The sequence below is a fragment of the Enhydra lutris genome, unplaced genomic scaffold, assembly GCF_002288905.1.
Source record: "Enhydra lutris kenyoni isolate GAN:26980312 unplaced genomic scaffold, ASM228890v2 scaffoldscaffold1, whole genome shotgun sequence".
NCBI classification, from domain to species: domain Eukaryota; kingdom Metazoa; phylum Chordata; class Mammalia; order Carnivora; family Mustelidae; genus Enhydra; species Enhydra lutris.
Window position 1 is genome coordinate 72,248,652 of NW_019154085.1, and position 20,980 is coordinate 72,269,631.

Below are 20,980 nucleotides of genomic sequence, written 5' to 3' on the forward strand. Positions count from 1 at the left end.
AAAGCTTGGCAGTTACTCATTGCCTGATTCGATTCAGGCCAGCCAGCTTGTTGTAACTTTTGGGTGACCCTGACGAAGACAAAGCCAGGACTCGGCCTTTGTATGGCAGAGTCCCCGTTCCCGCGGGCGGGAGCCCTGCCTGCCTGGGGTACTCTGCCTAAGTCCAGGGCTGCCTCACCCACCGGCCTGGTGGTATTCTGCAGCCTGACAAATTTGGGCTTTCATCCCCCTCCTTGAACTGTACCCATTTTGGGGGGCTGTTTTCAGGCGGGTGGGGGCAGTGGAGAGGGCACTCCAGGTTAACAAAGTCAGTGGCAGACAAAAGCTGGGATTACCTGCCAGGAACGAGGGTGCTGGGGACCCTAGAACTACAGTAATATCTGGTGGGGGCCTTCGAATGTGCCATGGCGAGTCACTTGATTACACGTATGTTATTTAGTTAAATTTGTGAAAATTATGAGATGCTCACCAACCCGGTGATAAACTCGCTGCCTCGCTATTGGCTGGCCTGGTCACATGGCCGCCAACTTTATTCAGTTGACAGCAAGTAGGAGGGCCCTATGGAAGGAGAAAAAAAGACAACACGAGAAAAATTAGTATTTTCTACCTTCTGAAATTAATGGCCATGAGTTCGTATATGGTGAACTCCAAGTATGTGGACCCCAAGTTCCCTCCGTGCGAGGAGTATTTGCAAGGCGGCTACCTAGGCGAGCAGGGCGCCGACTACTACGGCGGTGGCGTGCAGGGTGCAGACTTCCAGCCCCCGGGGCTCTACCCACGGCCCGACTTCGGTGAGCAGACCTTCGGCGGCGGCGGTCCTGGGCCCGGCTCCGCGCTGCCCCCACGGGGTCACGGGCAAGAAGCCAGTGGCCCCGGCGGCCACTACGGAGCCCCAGGAGAGCAGTGCCCCGCTCCCCCCGCGCCCCCGCCTGCGCCCCTGCCCAGCGCCCGGGCCTGCAGCCAGCCGGGCGGCCCCAAGCAGCCGCCCCCCGGGACGGCCCTCAAGCAGCCCGCCGTGGTCTATCCGTGGATGAAGAAGGTGCACGTGAATTCGGGTAAGGCAAGGCCCAGCGACCTCTCAGTCCCCACCCAGGCCTGGAGGCCTGGGCCCCTGGGAGGGGGTGCGAGTGGGTGGGGGCGTGTGGGGCTTCAATGGGCCCTGCAATTATTCTCTCCATAAATTTTTATAGCTGAGGGAGCAGGCCAGGACCATGTGGCTGGCTGCTTGGCTGTGGGCGAAAAAGGGGGTGGAGATGGGGGTGGGGTGGGGGAGGACTCCATTTTCAGAGCGAGGGAACCTGGTAGAGGAGAGGGGGATCGCCAAATGCTTGGGAATTCTGGAGCTCGCGGCTCGGGCCAGGGAGATGGGAGCACATTTGGGGATCCCCTCCCGGGGAGCCTGGGGGAGTTGGTGGGTGGGAGGGTGGGTGGGAGTGAGCGTCTGTGTGTGTGTGTGTGTGTGTGCGCGCACGGGGCAGGGAGGACGGGAGGGCGGGAGGGAGGAAGGGAGCGGGCTGGGGAGTGTGCGGGGAGGGCCCCGGGGCCTCGGGGCGCGCCAGGAAGTGAGCGGCAGTGGCAAGGGGCCTAACGAGTGGCTGGGCGCTGACCTGACCGTGCTGTCTGTTTTGTCTCGCAGTGAACCCCAACTACACTGGCGGGGAGCCCAAGCGGTCCCGGACGGCCTACACCAGGCAGCAAGTCCTAGAACTGGAAAAGGAATTTCATTTTAACAGGTATCTGACGCGGCGCCGTCGGATTGAAATTGCTCACACCCTGTGTCTGTCCGAGCGCCAGATCAAGATCTGGTTCCAGAACCGGAGGATGAAGTGGAAAAAAGACCACAAGCTGCCCAACACCAAAGGCAGGTCCTCGTCCTCCTCCTCCTCTTCCTCCTCCTGCTCCTCCTCAGCTGCTCCCGGCCAGCATTTGCAGCCGCTGGCCAAGGACCACCACACGGATCTGACGACCTTATAGAAGTGGGGAACCTGGGCCCATTCCTCCCTGCGCTCCCGGCTGAGCCGAAGCTGCGGGGGCAGGCCGGGCTTGCTGTCACCTCCCTGGGCTCTAAGGTACTGTGGGGTGGACCTGGGACTCGCAGGCCGCCCTCGGACTAGGTTAGCATCCTGCCCGAGGGCAGCCCCCTCCCTGGAGCGGAATCGGGGTGGGAGGGGGGCGGGATTCTCTAAGTACATTATCATATGGCAGGAGCTACTGAGAACATAAACCTTGGCGAGTTATTAAACTTATGAAAATCTCTGCTGTTGGATTTTGAATTTGCAAATGAAGGTGAGATACTTTATCCCATTGTGAAGTTGAACATTCTCCCCCACCCCACCCCTCCAGGGATCTTTGTGGTTTAATAACGTGGGGGAGTTGAGGCAGGAGCTTGCCCCCCCCACCCTGCGCTAGGTGCTTTCAGTGGAAACAGGAGAGGTGGGCCAGGATTTCTGAACTTTCTGGGTTGGTTATCTGTATAATTTCCCGTGTGAAAAAAAAGTATTTTGCTCCCAGTGGCCCCATGCCCAAAGAAATGAGTCTAAGAAGAAAGTGGAAACGGGTTATTTTATGTTTAGATTATATTTGCTTAAATATTTATTTGTTGGGGGATGGATGGGGTACAGAAATAACTGACATCTTAATGCCAAAAATCTTAAGAAGGTGAAAGGGGCTGAGTTTCAGGGAGAAGAATCAGAGATGTGTGGACTAACTTCTGGCTGTAAGCGTTATTTTGAACTCCACCCCCTCCCCACTCCCCGGAAATGTGTGTAGGGGGCCCTTAACCCTTTTAGAGGGAAGGAAAGGGTCCACTCAAAGTTGAGTTCTTGAAAATATATTTCCACATGTGCTTTTTTCAGCACTGTGCTTACAACTAGTTCTGGGTGATTAAAGAAAAGGGGAAAGAAAGAAACAAATGGTCCAACATTTTCCTTCTGGGGAAAGAAAACAAAACCTCTATGTTCTGGGTCATTAGATAATGACTGAATTTTCTGTTCCAACTGGATTCCAAATGCTGGATTCCAAATAACCCATATAGCAGTTTTTTAAAATAGGAATTGGTGTACAGCCTATATGGGAGAGGTGGTATGTAGTGGGGAGGAAGTGGGAAAGTAGGGGAAATCTTGCTTTAAAAAAGAGAGAGAAAACTAATTGAATCTAGAAGTCCACAAAAGTTGGTCTTAGGGTTTTTTTTTCTGAAGTTTTTATTTTTTAAACAAATGTAAGGAAGTTTTTCCTCAACACATTACTTAGAAGCAGAAATTGTCAAAGTATAAAAGTTTCAGGCGCTCTTCCTTGCCTTAAAGAATAGTGGTTTAAGAACAATCACTCTCAAACAACAGGAGTGATGTTCTTCAGTCATTTTTCTTATGCCTTGCCTGAGAAGGGTTCAAAGCTCATTTCTCTAAAATGCTGACCCTTAAGGATAAGGGTGAAAGAGTCAAAGGTAATGGCCAGAGTTCATATACTCAAATGAAACAAGACTTTGGAAGTTTAAACCCCAAAGCCTCAGGCTCCAAAAAGAAACCCCTTGGTTGTAGCTACGGAAAAGTGGCAAAAGGGGGTGGGGGAAGAAGGATGAGCTTGAAAGAGAGATTCAAACCTGGAGCTATTTTTTTTCAGTGCTTCAAAATACTTCAGAAGGTTCGGAGATAATTTTTTAAAAATACATTTAGGTGGAGGTAGAAAAAAAAGACTTTTTCTGCAGGCATGTTCTTTGGTGTCTCCTGAGAGCTGAGAGCAGGTATTCACTGAGTCCCTAGGCTGAAATTCCACTTCTCTAAAGTATCTTCCAAGCCTTGGTCTTTTGTATTAGACCCTGGGGACAGCTCTTTGTTCCTCCTTGGGGTGAGCCTGGCTCTGACTTGCACATGGCAATACTTGAATATCGCCACGTCGGGATATTAAAGATGGATATTCCTGCATTATTCGCATCATTGTTTCTATGACAAAAAGCAAAGAGTTCATACATAGTCAAGACGTCTTTTTTCTGACGCCCTCACGTTGAGAAGCTGAAAAGGTATTTTACTGAAGTTCGGCTAAATTACAGAATCAGGTTCATCCAGAGGACAAATTTTCTATTCGATTAGCTGTATTTCAGCCGGGAGGACTGACCTCTAAACCCTTAACCTTTTGGACTCTAACTACCCTTCTCTTCTTTTTTTTCCCCCTCTAACATGGAGAGCAGTCTTTGGATGTAGCATTTGAAAAGAGCCGCTATGGTTAGGCAAGTTGGAAAGTTGCTAAGATTCTTTCCTAAAGCCCAAATCTGTGAATATATTGAACCTTCTCCTTGGGAGGGGGGGAAAAGAATATATTTTCACAACACCAAACTACATATATATTATAAAGATTATTATATAGATTTCCCCCTTCCCAGAAGTTCAGGTTATTCACTCCAGCTTTAGACCAAATGCCAAAACTGCATAGCTGCCCTCACTCATACCCCACAGGAAAGCCAAGAGGCATGTTTTGATGAAGAAAACCCAAGCTTCTTCTCAAACATAGCCCCACTACTTTGAAAAGTAACTTAGTCAGAGAAACAACTTCTTTGTTTATAAGTCTCAGTTCTCCTCAGTTTCCAGGGATTGTCTTTTGAAATGTTAATGGAGCCTGGATGGCCCAGGGGGCAGCCCTCAACCCTGTGGTCCCAATTGGACCCCAGCGTCCATTTGGGCCCACAGGAGTATGGCAGGGAAGAAGCAGTGCCTCCCCGGCAACCACCACCACCCAGGGCAGGGAAAGAGATGAGTTTCCATCTGGGAACATACTCTGGAGAAACCTAGATGTGGAAAGGCGCAGTGCCCATTTGCTTTTATTTGTTTCCAGTTTGTTCCCCCAAATATGAGCCAGAAGTGTTTGTTTTGGTGTTGTTGTTTTTTTTTTAAACTGTGTTGGGGTCGTGACTGGGGAGGAGTGAAGTGTTTACTGAGGACATTGCTCCTCAGACTCCCATCTCACTTTGTCCATTGCAGCCTTTTGTTGGGAGATGACATTGTCCGTCAGCCCCATGGTGTCTGTTCACACAAGATGCTTTTTTAATAGAATTGACCACTGTTCTGCTGCCACTGATTAAAGTATTATTTATACTAATTGTTGCCTGTAGTTTTGATGTAATTCATTGCTCTATATTTGAAATAATAAAAGGTGTAGCGAAACTTCCATCCTGTTTGGTGCCTCCACAGAAGCCTTCTTCATTAAGTCTTCTAAAAGCTAACATTCGATATTAACAATTTATTTTATTATTTTCTGCATTGTGCCTGACATGTGAAGGTTAAACTGTGTTAGGGTTAGCAAATCTGTCATTGACCTTTCCCCCACAAGTACACACTCCCATTTGGCCACCATATTTTGTGAGCGTTGAGAAGCCTAAGCTTGGATTCAGGCTGCCTGGCATTATTATTATTATTATTATTATTATTATTATTATTATTTTGAAAGGAAAATAAGTAACTTCCTAGGCTAAAAAGAGGCTCCAGGTTGGCTCTCTGTGTGGCCCGGGTTAGCCCTAGACCCCTTCAGTCTCTCTTTGTTTTGTGGTGGGAGAGAGACTTCCCCGCACGACCCCCCCACCAACTCTGGAAGAGTGCTGGGTTCTGGGCCAAGCTGGGACTGGCCAGTGGCTACTGGGACCAGACCCCTCTGGCCTCCAGTCTTGGACTCCTACTTTTCCTGTGCTGTTCAGCCCCACTGGGGCTCCAGCACCTGCCCCTCCTTCCCCTGGAGCCCCCTCCGCCCTTGAGACGACAATAAACACTCCCCACTATAAAAAGTGGCGTGCGCTATTTTTTTTTTTTCACGCGAGGGCTTTCTCTGGTCTTTGCCTGGCCTTGAAGAGTGGGCCAAGACAGGAGTCCCAAAATAGCTGGGGAGGGGGGGCTTGCTCGCGACAGGAAATGAGCAGAATGCATAAAATCAGACATGTGTCCTTAATATATGGAAGGGCTCGCCTCAGACGCGTGGACATGTGTATTTATAAGTGTGCAGACAGAAGTTTAAATATTCAGACACATTTTATGATTGTCCTCTGCCCGTCTTCTGGTTAATGGCTCCTCCTGTGCCCACCAATACATCAATACCGTGGTGTGTATTGAATCACCGGCAGGGACGAGGAGGAAGCGAGTCCATAGCCGAGCCCGCTTGAGTACAGTACAGTAAATCGGGACCCTCGGCAGACGGCGCTTCCCGCCCGCCCGCCATGTTGGGGAGCCCTCCCTGCCCCCCGCGCCTGGCTGGGCGGCCGGGGCTCGCCGGCAGCCGGGGGAGGGCCTTTCATAACCCCGAGAATTTTCAAAGTGCGAGGAAGATGATAAGAATAGATTTCTACAAGTCCCGACCACGTGATTGGCGAAATAATTAATTCAGCACGTCCCTTAAGAAACACGGAGTCGTCATTAATCTGCCACGCAAAGGGCTCTCTCCGACTTGGAAAGTGCAGGGATCCCAAGAATATCACCCGCCGAGGGGGGCCGCGCGGCGCCCCCAAGCCCTCCACCCTCGGGCCCCCAGTGGCGGGCGCGGGAGCGCGGCCAGCAGGTAAATATTTTGGCGACTTTTATTTCTTCAGATTTAAATCCTTAATGAACTTAGCTGTCAGGGCCGCTGACAAATAGTTCCCTTTGCTTCCTGATTTGGAACCGCTCGCCGGCGAGAAGTTGTTAGTGGCTTGGATGGTGACCTTTGGTTCAGCAAAGCTTTGCACTTATGAAAAATTACTGAGAGCGGCCGAGTGTGTGTCTGCGAGCGCGCGAGAGGGTGTGTGTGAGCATGTGGGGGTGTGCGAGGGGCGAGGGGGCGAGGGGCGAGGGTGTGCGCGAGATGCTCCGAAACAACAGGAGTTGTTAAAAACCCGCCCGGCTGGGGGACGCGCCTGGCGCACGCGGGCCGAGGTTGCCCGGTCGCCTGTGTCTACCGGGAACAATGGTCGCTGTCACGGCATCTGCTGCCTATTCTTAAACCGGTGAGAAAAGGCCCCGGCCCTCTTTTCAAGCGAGGGTCGTAAATTTTTCTTTGCGTCATAATAGAAGGCTATAAAATCGAGTTGAAATTTTACCCCAGGCAGATTTTAACCAACAGATAATGATTTCCGAGTTGCTTCTCCCACTCCCCTCCTTTCCCACCCAAGCTCTGCTGCTTCTGTCACCCCCGCAAAGAGTTTCCCCTTCTTCCCCTTTATTTTTGTATTTTTAATTTGGGCGAAGATCTAAAATAAAGGCACGGGTTAGAAGTCCCCGCCGCTGGAGTAGGAGACCCCGGGGGCGAAAGGAAGCCTGGGGCAGGGATATGCGGGAGAGGCCAAGTCGTGGTGCAAAGGCTGTCTGTCCTGTCGCCTCCCATTTTAGCCTTTTTTCTCCCACCCTCCAAGGAGCCCTGAGGTCCCACTAGCCCCTCGGCTCCCACCCCACCCACTCCACCCCCAGCTTGCCCGGGGCTCTCGGTTGGGACAGCAGCGGACATTCTCCTCCAGCTCGCAGCTCAGGGCGGGTGCCCGGGAGGAGAGCCTCTTTATTCGCCTCCTTCGCTCCCGTTGGCTTTGAGGATGGTTTCCGCTAGCTGGAGTTGGCTGTGTTTGGTAGTTGTTTGGGGATTGTGTGTATGTTTTGATTTCTTTTTTGGTTTGTGTATATTTCCCCGTCAGGATAGAGACAAAGTTTCCTCCGCTATGAATTATACATTCAAACAATAATACATTAATTCAATTATTCAAAGATGACAAATGTTTATGTGCTTTGCAAGCGACTCCGACGCAGATTCCGGGCGCTTTCTCTGAGCTGCTTGCGTTTTTCTCAATGAGAATTTGCTCCCCTCCCTCCCCAACCCCACCCACCCCGACCCACCTCAACATACCCTGGTAGGCCCAGAGAGGAACCCACAAAAGCCTGCCCAGACCCGCTGGCAGCCGGGCAGCCAGCAGTCTCCCAAGTCCTGGGCTTGGCGGGCACCGGCCCGGGCTATTTTATCAGTGTGACAATTGCCCGGGTTGATGTGATAAATCATCGTAAGTAATTCCTGAAAGGGTGCGAGGCTGTTGGGGGCCGGGCAAGGACTGTAAATCTTTCCGGTTTATTGCTCTATGAACATATGCTCCGATTGAAGAAGGCTTAGATCCTTTCCTGGAGACAAATTCCCGCAAATCGGCCCCCCTCTTTGGCAGGAGGTTAACACTTGCTGCGGCCCGTTGCTCGGCCCCTGGCGGGAGGCTGGGGAACAGGAACCTCCGGGTGGGGGTGAGCTGGGGGCACCTACAGTCCGGCCTCCAGAGGCCTCCCGAGTGGGCCTCCAGCCAGCCCCAGCCAGGTGAACAAAAGGAGGAGCTCCCTGACAGGTCTAGGGGCTCGAGCTTGTGACCTGTCCTCGGGGACTTCTGTGCTTCTGAAGGGGGGATGAGGAGGACTTTACCCCCTTCTCCCCGGTTCTTCCGGGGCTGCCAAGCACATTCACGCTCGCTTTCGCCTGTCGGAGACTTTGCAAGCGGTGACAGGGCATCTGCTCCGTGCCTATTGCCACTGAGAAGCAGAACTGGCCATGACAACGATGCTTCGGGGATGGGGTGGAGACTCCCGCGTGGTGCGGGATTCCAGGGTGCTGGTCGGGCCGGGAGAGGGCCATGGGGCGGCGGGGGCAGGGGGAAGCTCTTGGCAGGCTCGGACCTAGAGGCTGGTCGCTCACCCTGGCTGGGAGCTTAACTCTTTCTCACACGCAGAGTTGTGACGGTAAATTCTGCCCGACCACTTGGAGAATGCTGGGAACAGGTCCCGATGTGCTATTTCTAAACAGAAGCTCCCTTGACTCCCCGATCAGCCCGACCAGGACTGATACCGCAGGCTCCTCGCCTTCTGGGAGGCGCCGCAGGAAGCGGGAAGCCGTGGCCTGTCAGTCGCGGGGCCTGCGGATTCCGTGGGCCCGGCCCAGGTTGGGAGGCGCGCAGGTCTCGGCAAACAGCGGCTCTGCGCCTCGGGGGCTCCAGGCCGCGGGCGCCCGAGTGGAGTGCGCAAGGCGCGGAGAGGGGAAACCGCTACCGGTCTGGCCTGCTGCTTAGGCGCCTTTTCTGGCTCTCGGGAGTGGTGACTCCGCCGCCGCGTCTGCGAAACGAGCCGAGGCCTCGAGCAGTGGTGAGGGTGGGGGTGGGAGTGGGGGGTGGGGTTCCCCCGGGGTGTATGGCCTGGTCTGGGAGCTGGAGTCACCCACCTTAGGGCCGGAGCCTCCGCTGTGCCACAACTAATTGTCTCGTCCCGGGAGGGGGAGAGCAGTGCGTCCGCCTAGGCAGAGCCTTGCCTGGGTGCGTGCAGATGCGAGGTACCGGGCTCGGCCGGCCGGGGAGCTAAGGGAACCCTGGGCCTCTGATGCTCCACAGCCGCCTCCGGAGACGGCTCTGAGAGGCAGCCTCTAAAATTTCCAGTCCGTGGGCCAGTCCGGTGGAAGGCCGGGCCAGGGTCAGAGGTCGTGGCGGGGAGAGACTCCAGCGCCCCCATCCCACTGCCGGCGGCCAGACTGGGGCTGGGTTGGTCCCGAGCGAGATGGGGACTTTCTTTCCGCTCCATGCCCACCCGTGTCTGCTCCGGGGAATGGGCCCAGATCCCACGCTTCCTGCCCCTCCTCTAAGCCCCCAGGCCTGGCTGCGCTCCGGGGCTAGATGGCGTGAAAGTTTCAGCCTCAATCAGTACAATCTTCCCTCGGGGTCACGTGAACAAATATGCTCGCATTTGAAGGCAGCGTCTGTATTTCCCGACTATGAGGGGGTTTCCGGGGCTCTCTCCAAATCCAGAAAGGGCCACATTCCGAAAGCAAAACAAACCCCGAGCTCTGGGGGGTCTGGGAGGGCTGGGCAGGAACCCAGGAGAGGGTGGGGGCTCGGGTGGCCGCCGCTCTGGGCCTGGGAGCGGACAGGCGGGCGGGTGGACCGACGGGCGCGCAGCGCGGGCGAAGCCAGCTCGGGGACTACGAACTCGTTCCTCCTGCGTTTATTGGTAGTTGAACCTCAGCCTGGTTCCGTTCTACCGGGAATTCTGTGTGCTCGGGTATATGGCCGCGTCTGCGAGCGCGCAAGACCAGGGTTGGGACAGTGTTGTCTGCAGACAAAGGGGGAAGGCTAGCTCTGCCCCCCACTGGCGCCCCCTCTGAGGCCGAGGACACCAGGTTTATGATAAATTGGGATCCAGGTAAGCAATTGCATGACAAAATGGAAATCTTCGGGCACCGGGCTGCTTGCTGCCCTGAATGGGATACTAAATATGATTTATTTTGTGTAATCTGTGATCTTGATTATTGCCAATTGGTGAGGCAGTCCGCGTAGACCTAGATACACTTCTACATATACATCGAGGACGGTGATTAATCGTAAAGAGATGCGCTTTGTGGGGGTGCTCCCCGCCTACCCAAAGGTTAGGAGGACACACTACTTTGCCAGGCTTGGGGGGTGGCTGATGGTAGGGTTGGAGAGGGAGGAGGTGACAGTTTGAGGAGAGGGTGGGCGAAGGGGTCAGGGGCTGGAGGAAGTATTTTGGGGGTAAATGTGCAGTTACGAGAATGGGCTGGAAAATGAAATGAATAAAAAGAAACTTTTTTACACTGTCACTGCCAAAGTAAGATGGAGCGTCATATTAATTCCGTGTCTTGGGCTGCCTGGCTGGGCACAGGCAGGTTGATTTATATGTATTTAAAATAAACTCTGTGACCAGCCAGCTCCCTGCATTGTTCTGGGAGCTAGCTCCACATACGCACGCCTTTATCTCTTGCTGCTGGCTTAATATTTTTTTCCTTTAGAGGTTAAAGTGCTACTCAGGCTTTCTCCCCCAAATTCAAGAGAACCCCCAAACTATTCAGAAGAGTTTGAGAGGCTCCTCCACATGCCCCCTCACTAATCTAGGTTTTGACTTCCGTTGTGTCAGAGAAAAGATTCAGGGTTCCTGAGTTCTTCTCCCCGAAGAACCTAGGATGAAAGCTAAATCGTATTTTGGCTTCTAAATTCCTCGCATCCTTTTGTTTACTGGATCCTGTGGCTCCTGGCTGGAGGAGGACAGAACAATTCATCCTGGGGTTTTTCCCGGGTCCAAAGCCCAAGTTAGCAGCTCCATGAGTCCAAGTGAGCAGCTCCGGGCTCAGAAGAATGCCACACAGCCGGGCCAGACTGGGCCTCTGTAGGGAAGGGTCCCAAAAAGCAAGGAGTAAACCTTTAGCCTAAGTGGGGACAGGCTCCAGCTAGAGAGGGACTGACTTCTAAGGGCATCGCCGTCAAAGGAGAGGAGGAAAGTTGTTTTGTCAATCGCCTGCTCTTGGCTCCATCAGAACTTAAAGTCGCTGGACATTTTTCTTCGCCTGCTGCCTTGGAGCGGCGCGCCTGCCAACTTAGTCAGCTGAATCCAATTACTGCGAGCAGCATTTCATTTGGCCCCATGGAGCACTCACTTATAACTTCCCCGAAAATTTCAATAATCCGCACCAAGGCTCCCTATCCTAAAGACTTTTCGGGGGGGGGGGGGGGGGGGTGGGGGGGGGGGGGGTATAGGGCCGGGTCTGCCTCAGACCAGCTCTTCACTGACAGCTCACAGATAGGGCTACCTCCTGCTCCCCCAGTTTCTGGCTGTGGAAAGGGTACTTGAGCTGGTGGACCAGAGCCAGCCAGGTTCAGCCTGTGATTCTGGGCAAGCAGGAGGCTGATGTTGGGCCTGGGCTGGATGGTGGGTGGGCTGAGCAGGGAAAGCATGAGAAGGTATCGGGGACTCTGGGTGGCTCAACTTTGTCCCCCTTGGGGTCCTTTTTCTTTTTCCCTTCCCAAGCCTCCTGCACCAGAGCACAGGGTGCACGGGGCATCCCAGAGCACCCAGGAGCACACTTACCCTGTTCCTCCATGGCTGGGAAAAGAAAAGCTATAGGCAGCACGGGGCTGACCCTGGTGGCCTCCCAATTTAGCTCTCTTCTGAGGGGAAGATCCTACTTTCAAAGAACCCTCTTTTTAAAATAAAATAAAATAAAATAAAATAAAACAGTCAAGTGGCAAAAGTTGATATCCGTTCCCATGAATGTATCATATAAAGTGGCTTCGGGGCCCACCAGTCAGGTTCTAGGACCTGGGTAAAGTGTGCCCCTGCTGCACAGCCCTCCGGGCCGCCCCCTGGGCCTGAGACTGGCTTGGAAGCTCAAGCCCCGGCGCAATATTAGGAGCCCTACCGGGCCGGGATCTCTCTGAGGCGCTTCCGTTGGGTGTTCATTAAGGGGTGAGTTATTGCCGTGTGAGCCAAAGGTCACTTCAAAGGCTTATGGCTTCGTGCTCTGGTCTTTAGAAGGGACCGGATCGCTTTGTGTGGGGCTTTCTCCTGCGTGGTTTAGTGTTTGCAAACTACTGAGTCGACAAATTGCACAGGGCAGATGCAAGAGGGGGGATTGTGTCTCTCCTTTGGCCTGACCTGAACGGGCACCCGTTAGGCACCCACAGTGGTGGGCAGCTTGGGTCTGCTTCTGGGTGAAGGTGGAAGGGATGTTTGTTTCTTGGATGGTTTGCAGCCTAATCCCTACCCAGGAGTGGGTGAGCAGCCCAGGCCAGGAATATAGTGGGTACCTACTGTAATAAAATAAATTCAGGGGAACCATTCAAGATACAATGTACAAACCAGGAAATAGCGCCCAGCTCCCTTTCCACTGGGGCTGAGTAGGACAGCCATTGACTAGGACCTACCCAGGCCCATCCACATATTCCTCCTCTTCTTTCTGGGGCCCTATTCTTTAGCCTTCCTCCCGCCCTAATTCTGCAAGTTCTCTTTCACTCCTAGGAGGGTGGGCTTGGCCTGGGGGATTAGGGCATCTGGCTTACTTAGAGCCTGGTTGAAGCAGGAGGAGAGAACTAATTCCCCTTGTGCCTTTGACTCACTTATCCCATCCCCTGCCTGAGGGTCTGGCATTTTCCTCAGGTCAGAGCTCTTCCTTCCCTCATCCCGCCAAAGACTTTGTGTTAAAGTCCACTCACTCTCTAGAAGCCAACCAAGTCTCCTTTCTGCCTGGGAAAAGGCGCCTGGAATGACTGCGGGCCACATATACAATAGTCACATTGATTAAGACACCCTTAAAAGGGGTAAAGCCTCTCAACGTGTTTGGGTAAGAAAGAAGCAACTGCCACTGAGAGTTTTCCATTTTGTTCCAGATCTGCCTCCACAGAATATCAAAAGGAACCTGAAGAACCTAAAAAGAGTTACCGACAAAATTTGAGAACACACACACACACACACACACACACACACAATTGTGGTGAGTAGTGTGATTTAAAAAAAAATAATTTCCACTACATTTCCATCTGTCCTACAACTCAAGGTAGCCATCTCAGGATTCATACATCAAGACATAAAACAAAGGGCGGCTTTGAAGTGGATCACCTCAGTGTGAACTGCGGCCCGTTACATGATAACCGATCATCGGCCTTCAAATTTATGGTCCTTTAATGGGGTGAACCCAGTGCTTTAAATGCAGGGTGTATTACGTATTGAGTTATCTGGGCTAAATAAGAATGATTTAGAAGGCGCGCTCAGGGCTTCCCATAGGGCAGAAGAGGCTCAGGCTGAGAGCCGGGAAGACCTCGGGCAGAAAGCTATCCCAGCTCTGCAGCAAATATATCCCCACGGAGCAACCCCGAAAAGGGGTGGTTTCGGAATCCCGAAGTAGCAAGCCAACAGGGAGCGAGAATCGTTGCCATGTTCCAGCGAATTAACGGGGATGCCCAGCAAGAGTCTGGTCCGCCAAAAAGAGATCTGTGGGCTTCCGAGGCCCTGGTTTAGGAAGAAACAGGGAGAGGAGCCAAGGCCAACTGGAACCTTAGAAACATTTGAGACAACAGAAACAACCGGCAAACCATCGCCTCCCCCTTCTCTTTCAACTTGCCCTGACTCTACCAATCCGTAATTTACTACGACCACCGATCAAGTCCCAGCCCGGCGACTGCCGCCCCTTCCCTCCCCAAGCCCTTCGGTGTGTTCACGGCCCCGGCGGGCGAGCGCGCGCCCGGCGGGCCTCCTCGCATCCAGCGAGCCTCCCGGCTTCCCCAGGCAGCGGCGGGCAGCAGGTCTTCCGCCCCCGGCGAGGCAGCGCGCGTCCCGTCCCGCGTCCGGCCGCCCGGCAGAGCTGCTCCGAGTGGCGGGCAATGGCCACTTTATATAGTCCCGCTGCTCGCGGGGCGCGGGGCCCGCCAAAGTGCGGAGCAGCGAATTCTTTTGCTGCTCTTCCTCCTACGCGGAGCCTGTTTTCCACTTCTGAAAAGTGCCGGGCCTTGGGAAGTGTTTTTCTTTTCATTCCTTACTGAAGCGTTTACTGCCGCCTTGCTTGCAGTCATAAATTTTGTTACAAACCACAATGACAGGTGCATTGATATGCACCGTGAGAGCTCCAGCTGCTTAATAACCCCGTCCCCTGGCCGCTGTGAGCGCCTTTTATTTATTCGGTATCATATTAGGTATTGATCCTGGGCAGAATTAAGTGCAGTGAGGAAGTATCAGGGTTCGGCGGCTTCAGACGCTCGGCGGGTGCGGCGGTCCAGCGCGGCCCAGGCGGCCGGGGGTGGTCGCTTTGAGGCCGCCTTCCTTCTGGCTGGGGACCCTTCGGCCCTGCACTCCCAGCCTGCGGTTGGGCCTCTGAGCTGAGTTGGGCAACCTCCCGGGACCGCGAGAAAGGTCGAGCCAGATCCCGTTTAGTGCCCCTACCCTAGAAGGGGCCAGGGGTTGTGTCGTGGGGTTCTGGGGAGGCTGCCCCGGCCGGAGCCCCGGGGGTTGAGGGGAGGAGGAATGAGAGAAAAGGGCAGCGAGGACTTCGCAGACCACCCCTCCCCCTACAGGGGCTAGACCCAAGGCATTTGGGTCTCGGAGCAAAAATGAGCAGAGGTACCAAAGGGCGAAAAAAAAGAAAGCCTTTAAAAAAAGGTGGGGGGGGGTGATCAAAAAGATGAGCCACTGAACAGTTGACCATTGTCCAAGTGATTTATGACCCATTCCTGCTTTTTAGGTTCAAGCAGAGTTCACAAGGAGTAGGGATTTCTGGAAAGAAATAAGCCTTTTTTTTTTTTTTTTTTAAACCAATTTTGTAACAATATTCTTGGGTTCTGTTTTAGGACAGTTGGTTTCTTTGGGACATTATAATATGGATGTGGGGGAAGGCTGCAAAGCCCTTCCTGGTGAGGAGAAGGCTGCTCCCCTCGCTTCTGGGGCAATAGACATTGGGGTGTCATCAAATAGGCCTTGAAATTCCTTAAGACAATGAAAACAGATGCAGGAGAACAGGCGCTGAGGTTATTCATGAAGCTGCCAAGTATTTACACTTTTAAGGCCCAGTACACAGAGCTTCTTCAGGAATATGCCATAGGAACAAATATATATGTAAAGCCATCTGTTTCAAAGACCTGGTCAGTAGCCAAAGAAGCTACTTTAATGTGATTTGTCCCCCTATTGAGATAAACTTGGTCAACCTGGGAGGAAGAGTGGGGGGGGGCATGAATTTTGCTTCCACAGTTGTAAATGAAATGACAGAAGCAGCAGTGAGTTCTGGTGGTCTGAGTGTCAGATGTGACCATTTTGACATCTGGAGAGCCCACGGATTAAGACTGGAACCGGGATCCAAGAAAAGTCCAGAAACAAAGCTGGAATACCCGGTTCTTTGGCTTGGGGGCAAACACATCAATACTAGTCACACGATGGGGATGTAACTTTCCATTTGATATTCAGTAACTTTAATAGTCAGAGGATGATCAAGAAAATGAATGAAAGAAAGATTAAGACCAGCTTTGCTAAGTAGATATCTTAACTGAATACATTTAAGAACAATAAAAGAAATAATTCCTAAAACACATCCTAGTATTCTGTTATCCCATTGAAAAAGGCCTGTGTCTCTATAAGATAAATGCCAGATTCCCTTATATTTTAAAACAAAAAGGGCAACAATACTACCAAACAAAGGCTAATATGAAGAATTTTAAAAATTGGGCTCTTTGGTGAAAGTGGAGGAGAAGTGAGTGAATGGAGGAGTGGTTTTGATCCCAGTGGTCAAATCCATTAGGCCACATAAGTTGTCTAGACAATGTGGTCCATCATGATGACCATGATGGAAGCCTGGGGTTTTGAGGAAGGAAAGGTGCCTGAAAGAGGAGATCAAGAATGAAGACCAGGGAGCTGACCTATGAGTTTTCTTTATCAAGCAGACAAAAGTGGTTGAATGGTATTAGTTATACTTTAACTCCTTAGGAGTCTGGAGAAGGGGGTGGAGTGGGTGAGAAGGGAAACCCTTCTGAGACTTCTTAAGAAGTCTTCTTAAGAAACTTCCTTAAGAAGGAAACCCTTCTTAAGAATCAGAGGACACAAAAGGGATAGAATTTTTCTTAGGTTTTTTTCTTCTTCTTCTAATTCTGGGTCCATTCATCATGGCATGAGAAGTTCTCTCATTGGTTGGGGAGTGGGCGGAGTTGGGCTGCTGTGGAGGATCCAGAGCAGAGGTCAATAATAATTTATATTTACACAATAGATGCAAGATAAAAGTGATATAGTTATATTATAAAGCATCCTATGTTCTCTCATGCTCCATGCATTTCAAATTCTAAACCTCTTCACCCTTTCCAGTATCCATTTAAAAGTAGTAGAGGACAAAGTAAAGACTAGAAAAATGTAGATGAAAGAGAAGAAACATTTTCTAACCTCAAAATAAGTTTGGGAGTCTAAGTGTTCTTGGTTTTTATCTCCTAGTCCATTTCACAGGGCTGACCCACAGAGTTCACTGGGCGGATTCTCACCCTGTCACCAGAAAGTGGACTATCTGGGTCTTCATGAAAGATGCTGTGATTTTGAAATCAGGTGGGGGAGATACTTTTTCTTCTTCTTCTTCCCCCTCCTCCTCTTCTTCTTCCTTTTTTTTTTTCCCCCTTTTCTTTTTCTTTCTTTCTTTCTTTCCTTCTTTTTTTTTTTTTTTTTTTTTTTGAGAGTTCTGGCTGTTCTGAGTGTGTTATAGAGCTTTCTTTTTTCATCAACACCCTCGGGTGTCCCAATGATTGACTGATTGACCCATACATTCACTCATTCAACAAGCATTTACTGCACTTACTACAGACAGGGCACTGGGCTGGGTGTTAGGAATATATAGATGAATAAGACACAGTCCTTGCCTGCAAGGAGCTCGAAGTCCAGCGGGAGACTCAGCCATTAAAATGTATGAGGCCATAAGTGCTTTTCTATGCCATTTCAAAAGCTAAATTGACGATCTTGAAGAAAGAAAATAGTTTCTGGATGGGGAGGAAGCCCCGTCTCTTGGATAGAATTCAGCTCAAGAGAAGGAAAGGTCTTTCCTTATGTTTATGAGAAATTCATTCTGACTTTTGCAAGGTTCAAATAAGCTGAACTTCATAAAATCTCAGATCCTCCCCCTAGGAAGTGGGTAGGCAGAGGAGAGCACAGGCTAGCTGGTCCTTCTATATTGACTATCTTGTCAGTTACACTCCCTCTGGGGCCTTTCACTTTTCTTCTTCACAGGTCACCTGGAGCCTGGGGCTACCCCAGCCCTTTCAGGGTTCGGCAGACCTCGGAAGTGAAAGAGACAGTGTTGGTCAATGTTATTTGAGCTGGGTCAGCAGGCCCTGGAACTTCCTGAGTGCACAATGCAGAAGGCTGCTTACTATGAAAACCCAGGACTCTTTGGAGGCTATGGCTACAGCAAGGACACCTATGGCTATGGCACCCCCCATCAGCCTTACCCACCCCCTGCTGCTGCCAGCTCCTTGGACACTGATTACCCGGGCTCAGCCTGTTCCATCCAGAGTTCCGCACCTCTGAGAGCCCCAGCCCACAAAGGAACTGAACTCAATGGCAGCTGTATGAGGCCTGGCACTGGGAACAGCCAGGGTGGGGGTGGTGGTAGCCAGCCTCCTGGCCTGAACTCAGAGCAACAACCACCACAACCCCCTCCTCCACCACCAACCCTGCCCCCATCCTCGCCCACCAATCCTGGAGGAGGAGTGCCTGCCAAGAAGGCCAAGGGTGGGCCCAATGCTTCTGGCTCCTCAGCCACCATCAGCAAGCAGATCTTCCCCTGGATGAAAGAGTCCCGACAGAACTCCAAGCAGAAGAACAGCTGTGCCACTGCAGGTAGCTCTCTGAAGGGGCTCCTCCTAGGCTAAGTCCCCCAGAATGACCCCAAGAAGCTAGCTCACCTAGGAAGCAAGAGACTTGGGGCTGCAAGTGCAGCTTTGGAGGCCATAGGTCTACACTTGTACTCATGCAGAAATGGCCTTTCTTCTTAGTGTCCCCGATTGGAGCCATGCCCTTACAGGGACAGGGCACTCCATTCCAGGCTGCTGGTGCCATTGCTGGACAACTCCCACAGTTATGACTAGGTGGCCTTTTTCTTATATTGACCTTCTATCTGCTTTCTTGGGCTGCTGGTCATGACTTAGCTCCTTCTTCCGTCTGACGGCTCCTCAAAACTTGAAGTCAGGTATTATGATTCTCCAAGCATGGGTTCTTATGTAGCCTATATCACAGGAATCCCACTCCCTTTAATTAACAAAAACCAAAGTCTGTGGAGTGCTAGTCTGGTTCCATGTTAACAACCAGGTTAAATGCTTTATAAGCATTATCTAATTTAATTTTCAAAAAAACCCTTTTGAGGTAGGTATATGATAACAGCTACATTTTACAGATAAGGAAACTGTGAGTTGCCCAAGATCTCAAAGCCATAGAATGGCACACTTGAATCCAACCAGAGCCTCCAAGACCTAGCCATGATCTCTAGTTGGTCTACCCCAGCCCAGTTCTCCCCATCCCAGCAAATCCATAACGGGAAGGGGCATATCCCAGGGGAAAAGGAAGTGCTCTGAAATGGGAGCAGCCTTGAGGTTCTCTTCCTGAAAAGGGAGATCCTAGAGTTGAGATCTTCTGTGGATCCATTCAGGATATGTGGAAGAAGATGGGCAGGCCCAGGAGCTCTAAAGCCTGCTGCCTCTTTTCACTCAGCTTTGCTTGGCTCCTAAAATTTTCTGGCCTTGTGTCCTTTGATGCATTTTATCTTCAGGTAGATGAATTTGGTTCCAAGTCTAGGGCTAGTTTGAGGTCTCGGATGTAGCTAGCTTGCTATCAAGTCTCTGGTTAGCCAGGATCTCTCTGGGGCTGCAGCTCCTAGGGGGAAAGTGCCTTCTAGCTTGTAAGCTTCTTCCGCCCCTCCTTCCCAGCTACAAGCCCGGCCCCTCCTTCCCAGGAGAAATCCATTTGTACAACCAGGGAGGGAGGAACAAGCTGCTGAGGGAGGGGGGTAATGGAAACCCAGGTTGAGACTGCTGTCCTAGCCCTGAAATACTCAAAATGCACCCAGGCTGGCCTTGGAGCCCCGGAAACTGTGGGGTGGTATTTTTATGGTTTATTAGTTCCCTGAGTTGGGGTGCAGAGCCCTTCAGTGCAGCTGAGCTGGAGTGAGGTGCCCATATCTCCACCCTCATTCTGTGCTTCCTGGAGTGCTTTGCCCAGGAGCCAGTCCCAGAGCAAGGGGGCGGAGGAGGGTGCCTTCCTCCCTAACCCCCCAGCAGAGGTTGGGAAGAGTGTTCAAAGAAGTCTGGCCCTTCTTTAATGGGGGCTGGGAGTGGGGGCTAGGCCTTACCAGCTGCTACTACTAGAGCTGCTACAGCTCTCATTAAACTCCTCCACAGCCTTAGCCTTAGGGACAGGATGATGGACTAGGCTGGAGGGGAGGAGATGGCAGAGTGAATCGGACCTCAGAAGGCAGATTGGGGGGAGGGGGTTCAGGTGCAACTCATAGGTAGGACAGGGGCGTGTGAGGTCCCGCTAGGAGTCTCACCTCTCAGACGACCCCCTCCCCCACTCCAGCCAGCCAGCATTAAGGTTGGGGGAGGGATAGAAGAAGAAAAGGGAGCCAGGGAAGCACCCTGCTCCGGCCCTGGGTGCCCAACCCCCCCTCCCGCTCAGCATCTCCTCTATCTCCCTTCCTGCCCAGGAGAGAGCTGCGAGGATAAGAGCCCGCCGGGCCCGGCGTCCAAGCGGGTGCGCACGGCATACACCAGTGCACAGCTGGTGGAGCTGGAGAAGGAATTCCACTTCAACCGCTACTTGTGCCGGCCGCGCCGCGTGGAGATGGCCAACCTGCTGAACCTCACGGAGCGCCAGATCAAGATCTGGTTCCAGAACCGGCGCATGAAGTACAAGAAGGACCAGAAGGCCAAGGGCATCCTGCATTCGCCGGCAGGTCAGTCTCCGGAGCGCAGCCCGCCGCTGGGCAGCGCCGCCGGCCACGTGGCCTACTCCGGCCAGCTCCCGCCCGTGCCCGGCCTGGCCTACGACGCGCCCTCGCCGCCCGCCTTCGCCAAATCTCAGCCCAACATGTACGGCCTGGCCGCCTACACGGCGCCGCTCAGCAGCTGCCTGCCACAGCAGAAGCGCTACGCGGCGCCCGAGTTCGAGCCCCACCCCATGGCCAGCAACGGCGGCGGCTTCGCCAGCGCCAACCTGCAGGGCAGCCCGGTGTACGTGGGTGGCAACTTCGTCGACTCCATGGCGCCCGCGTCCGGGCCGGTCTTCAACCTGGGCCACCTCTCGCACCCGTCTTCGGCCAGCGTGGACTACAGCTGCGCCGCGCAGATTCCCGGCAACCATCACCATGGACCGTGCGACCCTCATCCCACCTACACCGATCTCTCGGCCCACCACTCGTCTCAGGGACGCCTGCCCGAGGCCCCCAAACTGACGCATCTGTAGCGGCCGCCGCCGGCCGGAACTCGCGGCGCGATTACCTCTTTTGCTTTGGTGGCGGGGGTGGCGGGCGGGGCCCGCGGGGCAGCTCGGTGACCCCCCTCCCTCGCCCTGGCCCGGTCGCCGCCTCCCGGGTCTCGGGCCAACAGCGGCCGAGACGCAGGCGACTGGGCCTCTCCTCCAGGCGCGCCCTCCTTTGGGTGACTCGCCATAAATCAGCCGCACGGATTCTCCTCTGTAACCCTGACAGTGCCATATACTGCGGACCGAGGGACTCT

The 20,980-nt window shown here is 52.8% G+C and overlaps 2 protein-coding genes across 2 annotated transcripts; both read left to right on the top strand.

Moving 5' to 3' along the window:
- Nucleotides 1–578: 578 nt before the first annotated feature.
- On the top strand, nucleotides 579–2,118 carry LOC111144821 (homeobox D4). Its single transcript, XM_022499324.1, has 2 exons — nucleotides 579–1,055; nucleotides 1,637–2,118. Exons 1-2 carry the CDS (start codon nucleotides 620–622, stop codon nucleotides 1,972–1,974), a joined length of 774 nt encoding a protein of 257 aa, XP_022355032.1. The 5' UTR covers nucleotides 579–619; the 3' UTR covers nucleotides 1,975–2,118.
- A 7,987-nt stretch (nucleotides 2,119–10,105) lies between these two features.
- LOC111144269 (homeobox D3) lies at nucleotides 10,106–20,708 on the top strand. Its single transcript, XM_022498503.1, has 4 exons — nucleotides 10,106–10,154; nucleotides 16,701–16,808; nucleotides 17,481–18,092; nucleotides 19,951–20,708. Exons 3-4 carry the CDS (start codon nucleotides 17,558–17,560, stop codon nucleotides 20,706–20,708), a joined length of 1,293 nt encoding a protein of 430 aa, XP_022354211.1. The 5' UTR covers nucleotides 10,106–10,154; nucleotides 16,701–16,808; nucleotides 17,481–17,557.
- Nucleotides 20,709–20,980: the final 272 nt, after the last annotated feature.

Bases quoted from the DNA above. Each gene is read 5' to 3' on its own strand.
- LOC111144821 (XM_022499324.1), top strand. From the start codon at position 620: ATGGCCATGAGTTCGTATATGGTGAACTCCAAGTATGTGGACCCCAAG. The intron at 1,056-1,636 runs GTAAGGCAAGGC...TTTGTCTCGCAG, and splicing joins GAAGGTGCACGTGAATTCGG to TGAACCCCAACTACACTGGC.
- LOC111144269 (XM_022498503.1), top strand. From the start codon at position 17,558: ATGTTATTTGAGCTGGGTCAGCAGGCCCTGGAACTTCCTGAGTGCACA. The intron at 18,093-19,950 runs GTAGCTCTCTGA...CTTCCTGCCCAG, and splicing joins GAACAGCTGTGCCACTGCAG to GAGAGAGCTGCGAGGATAAG.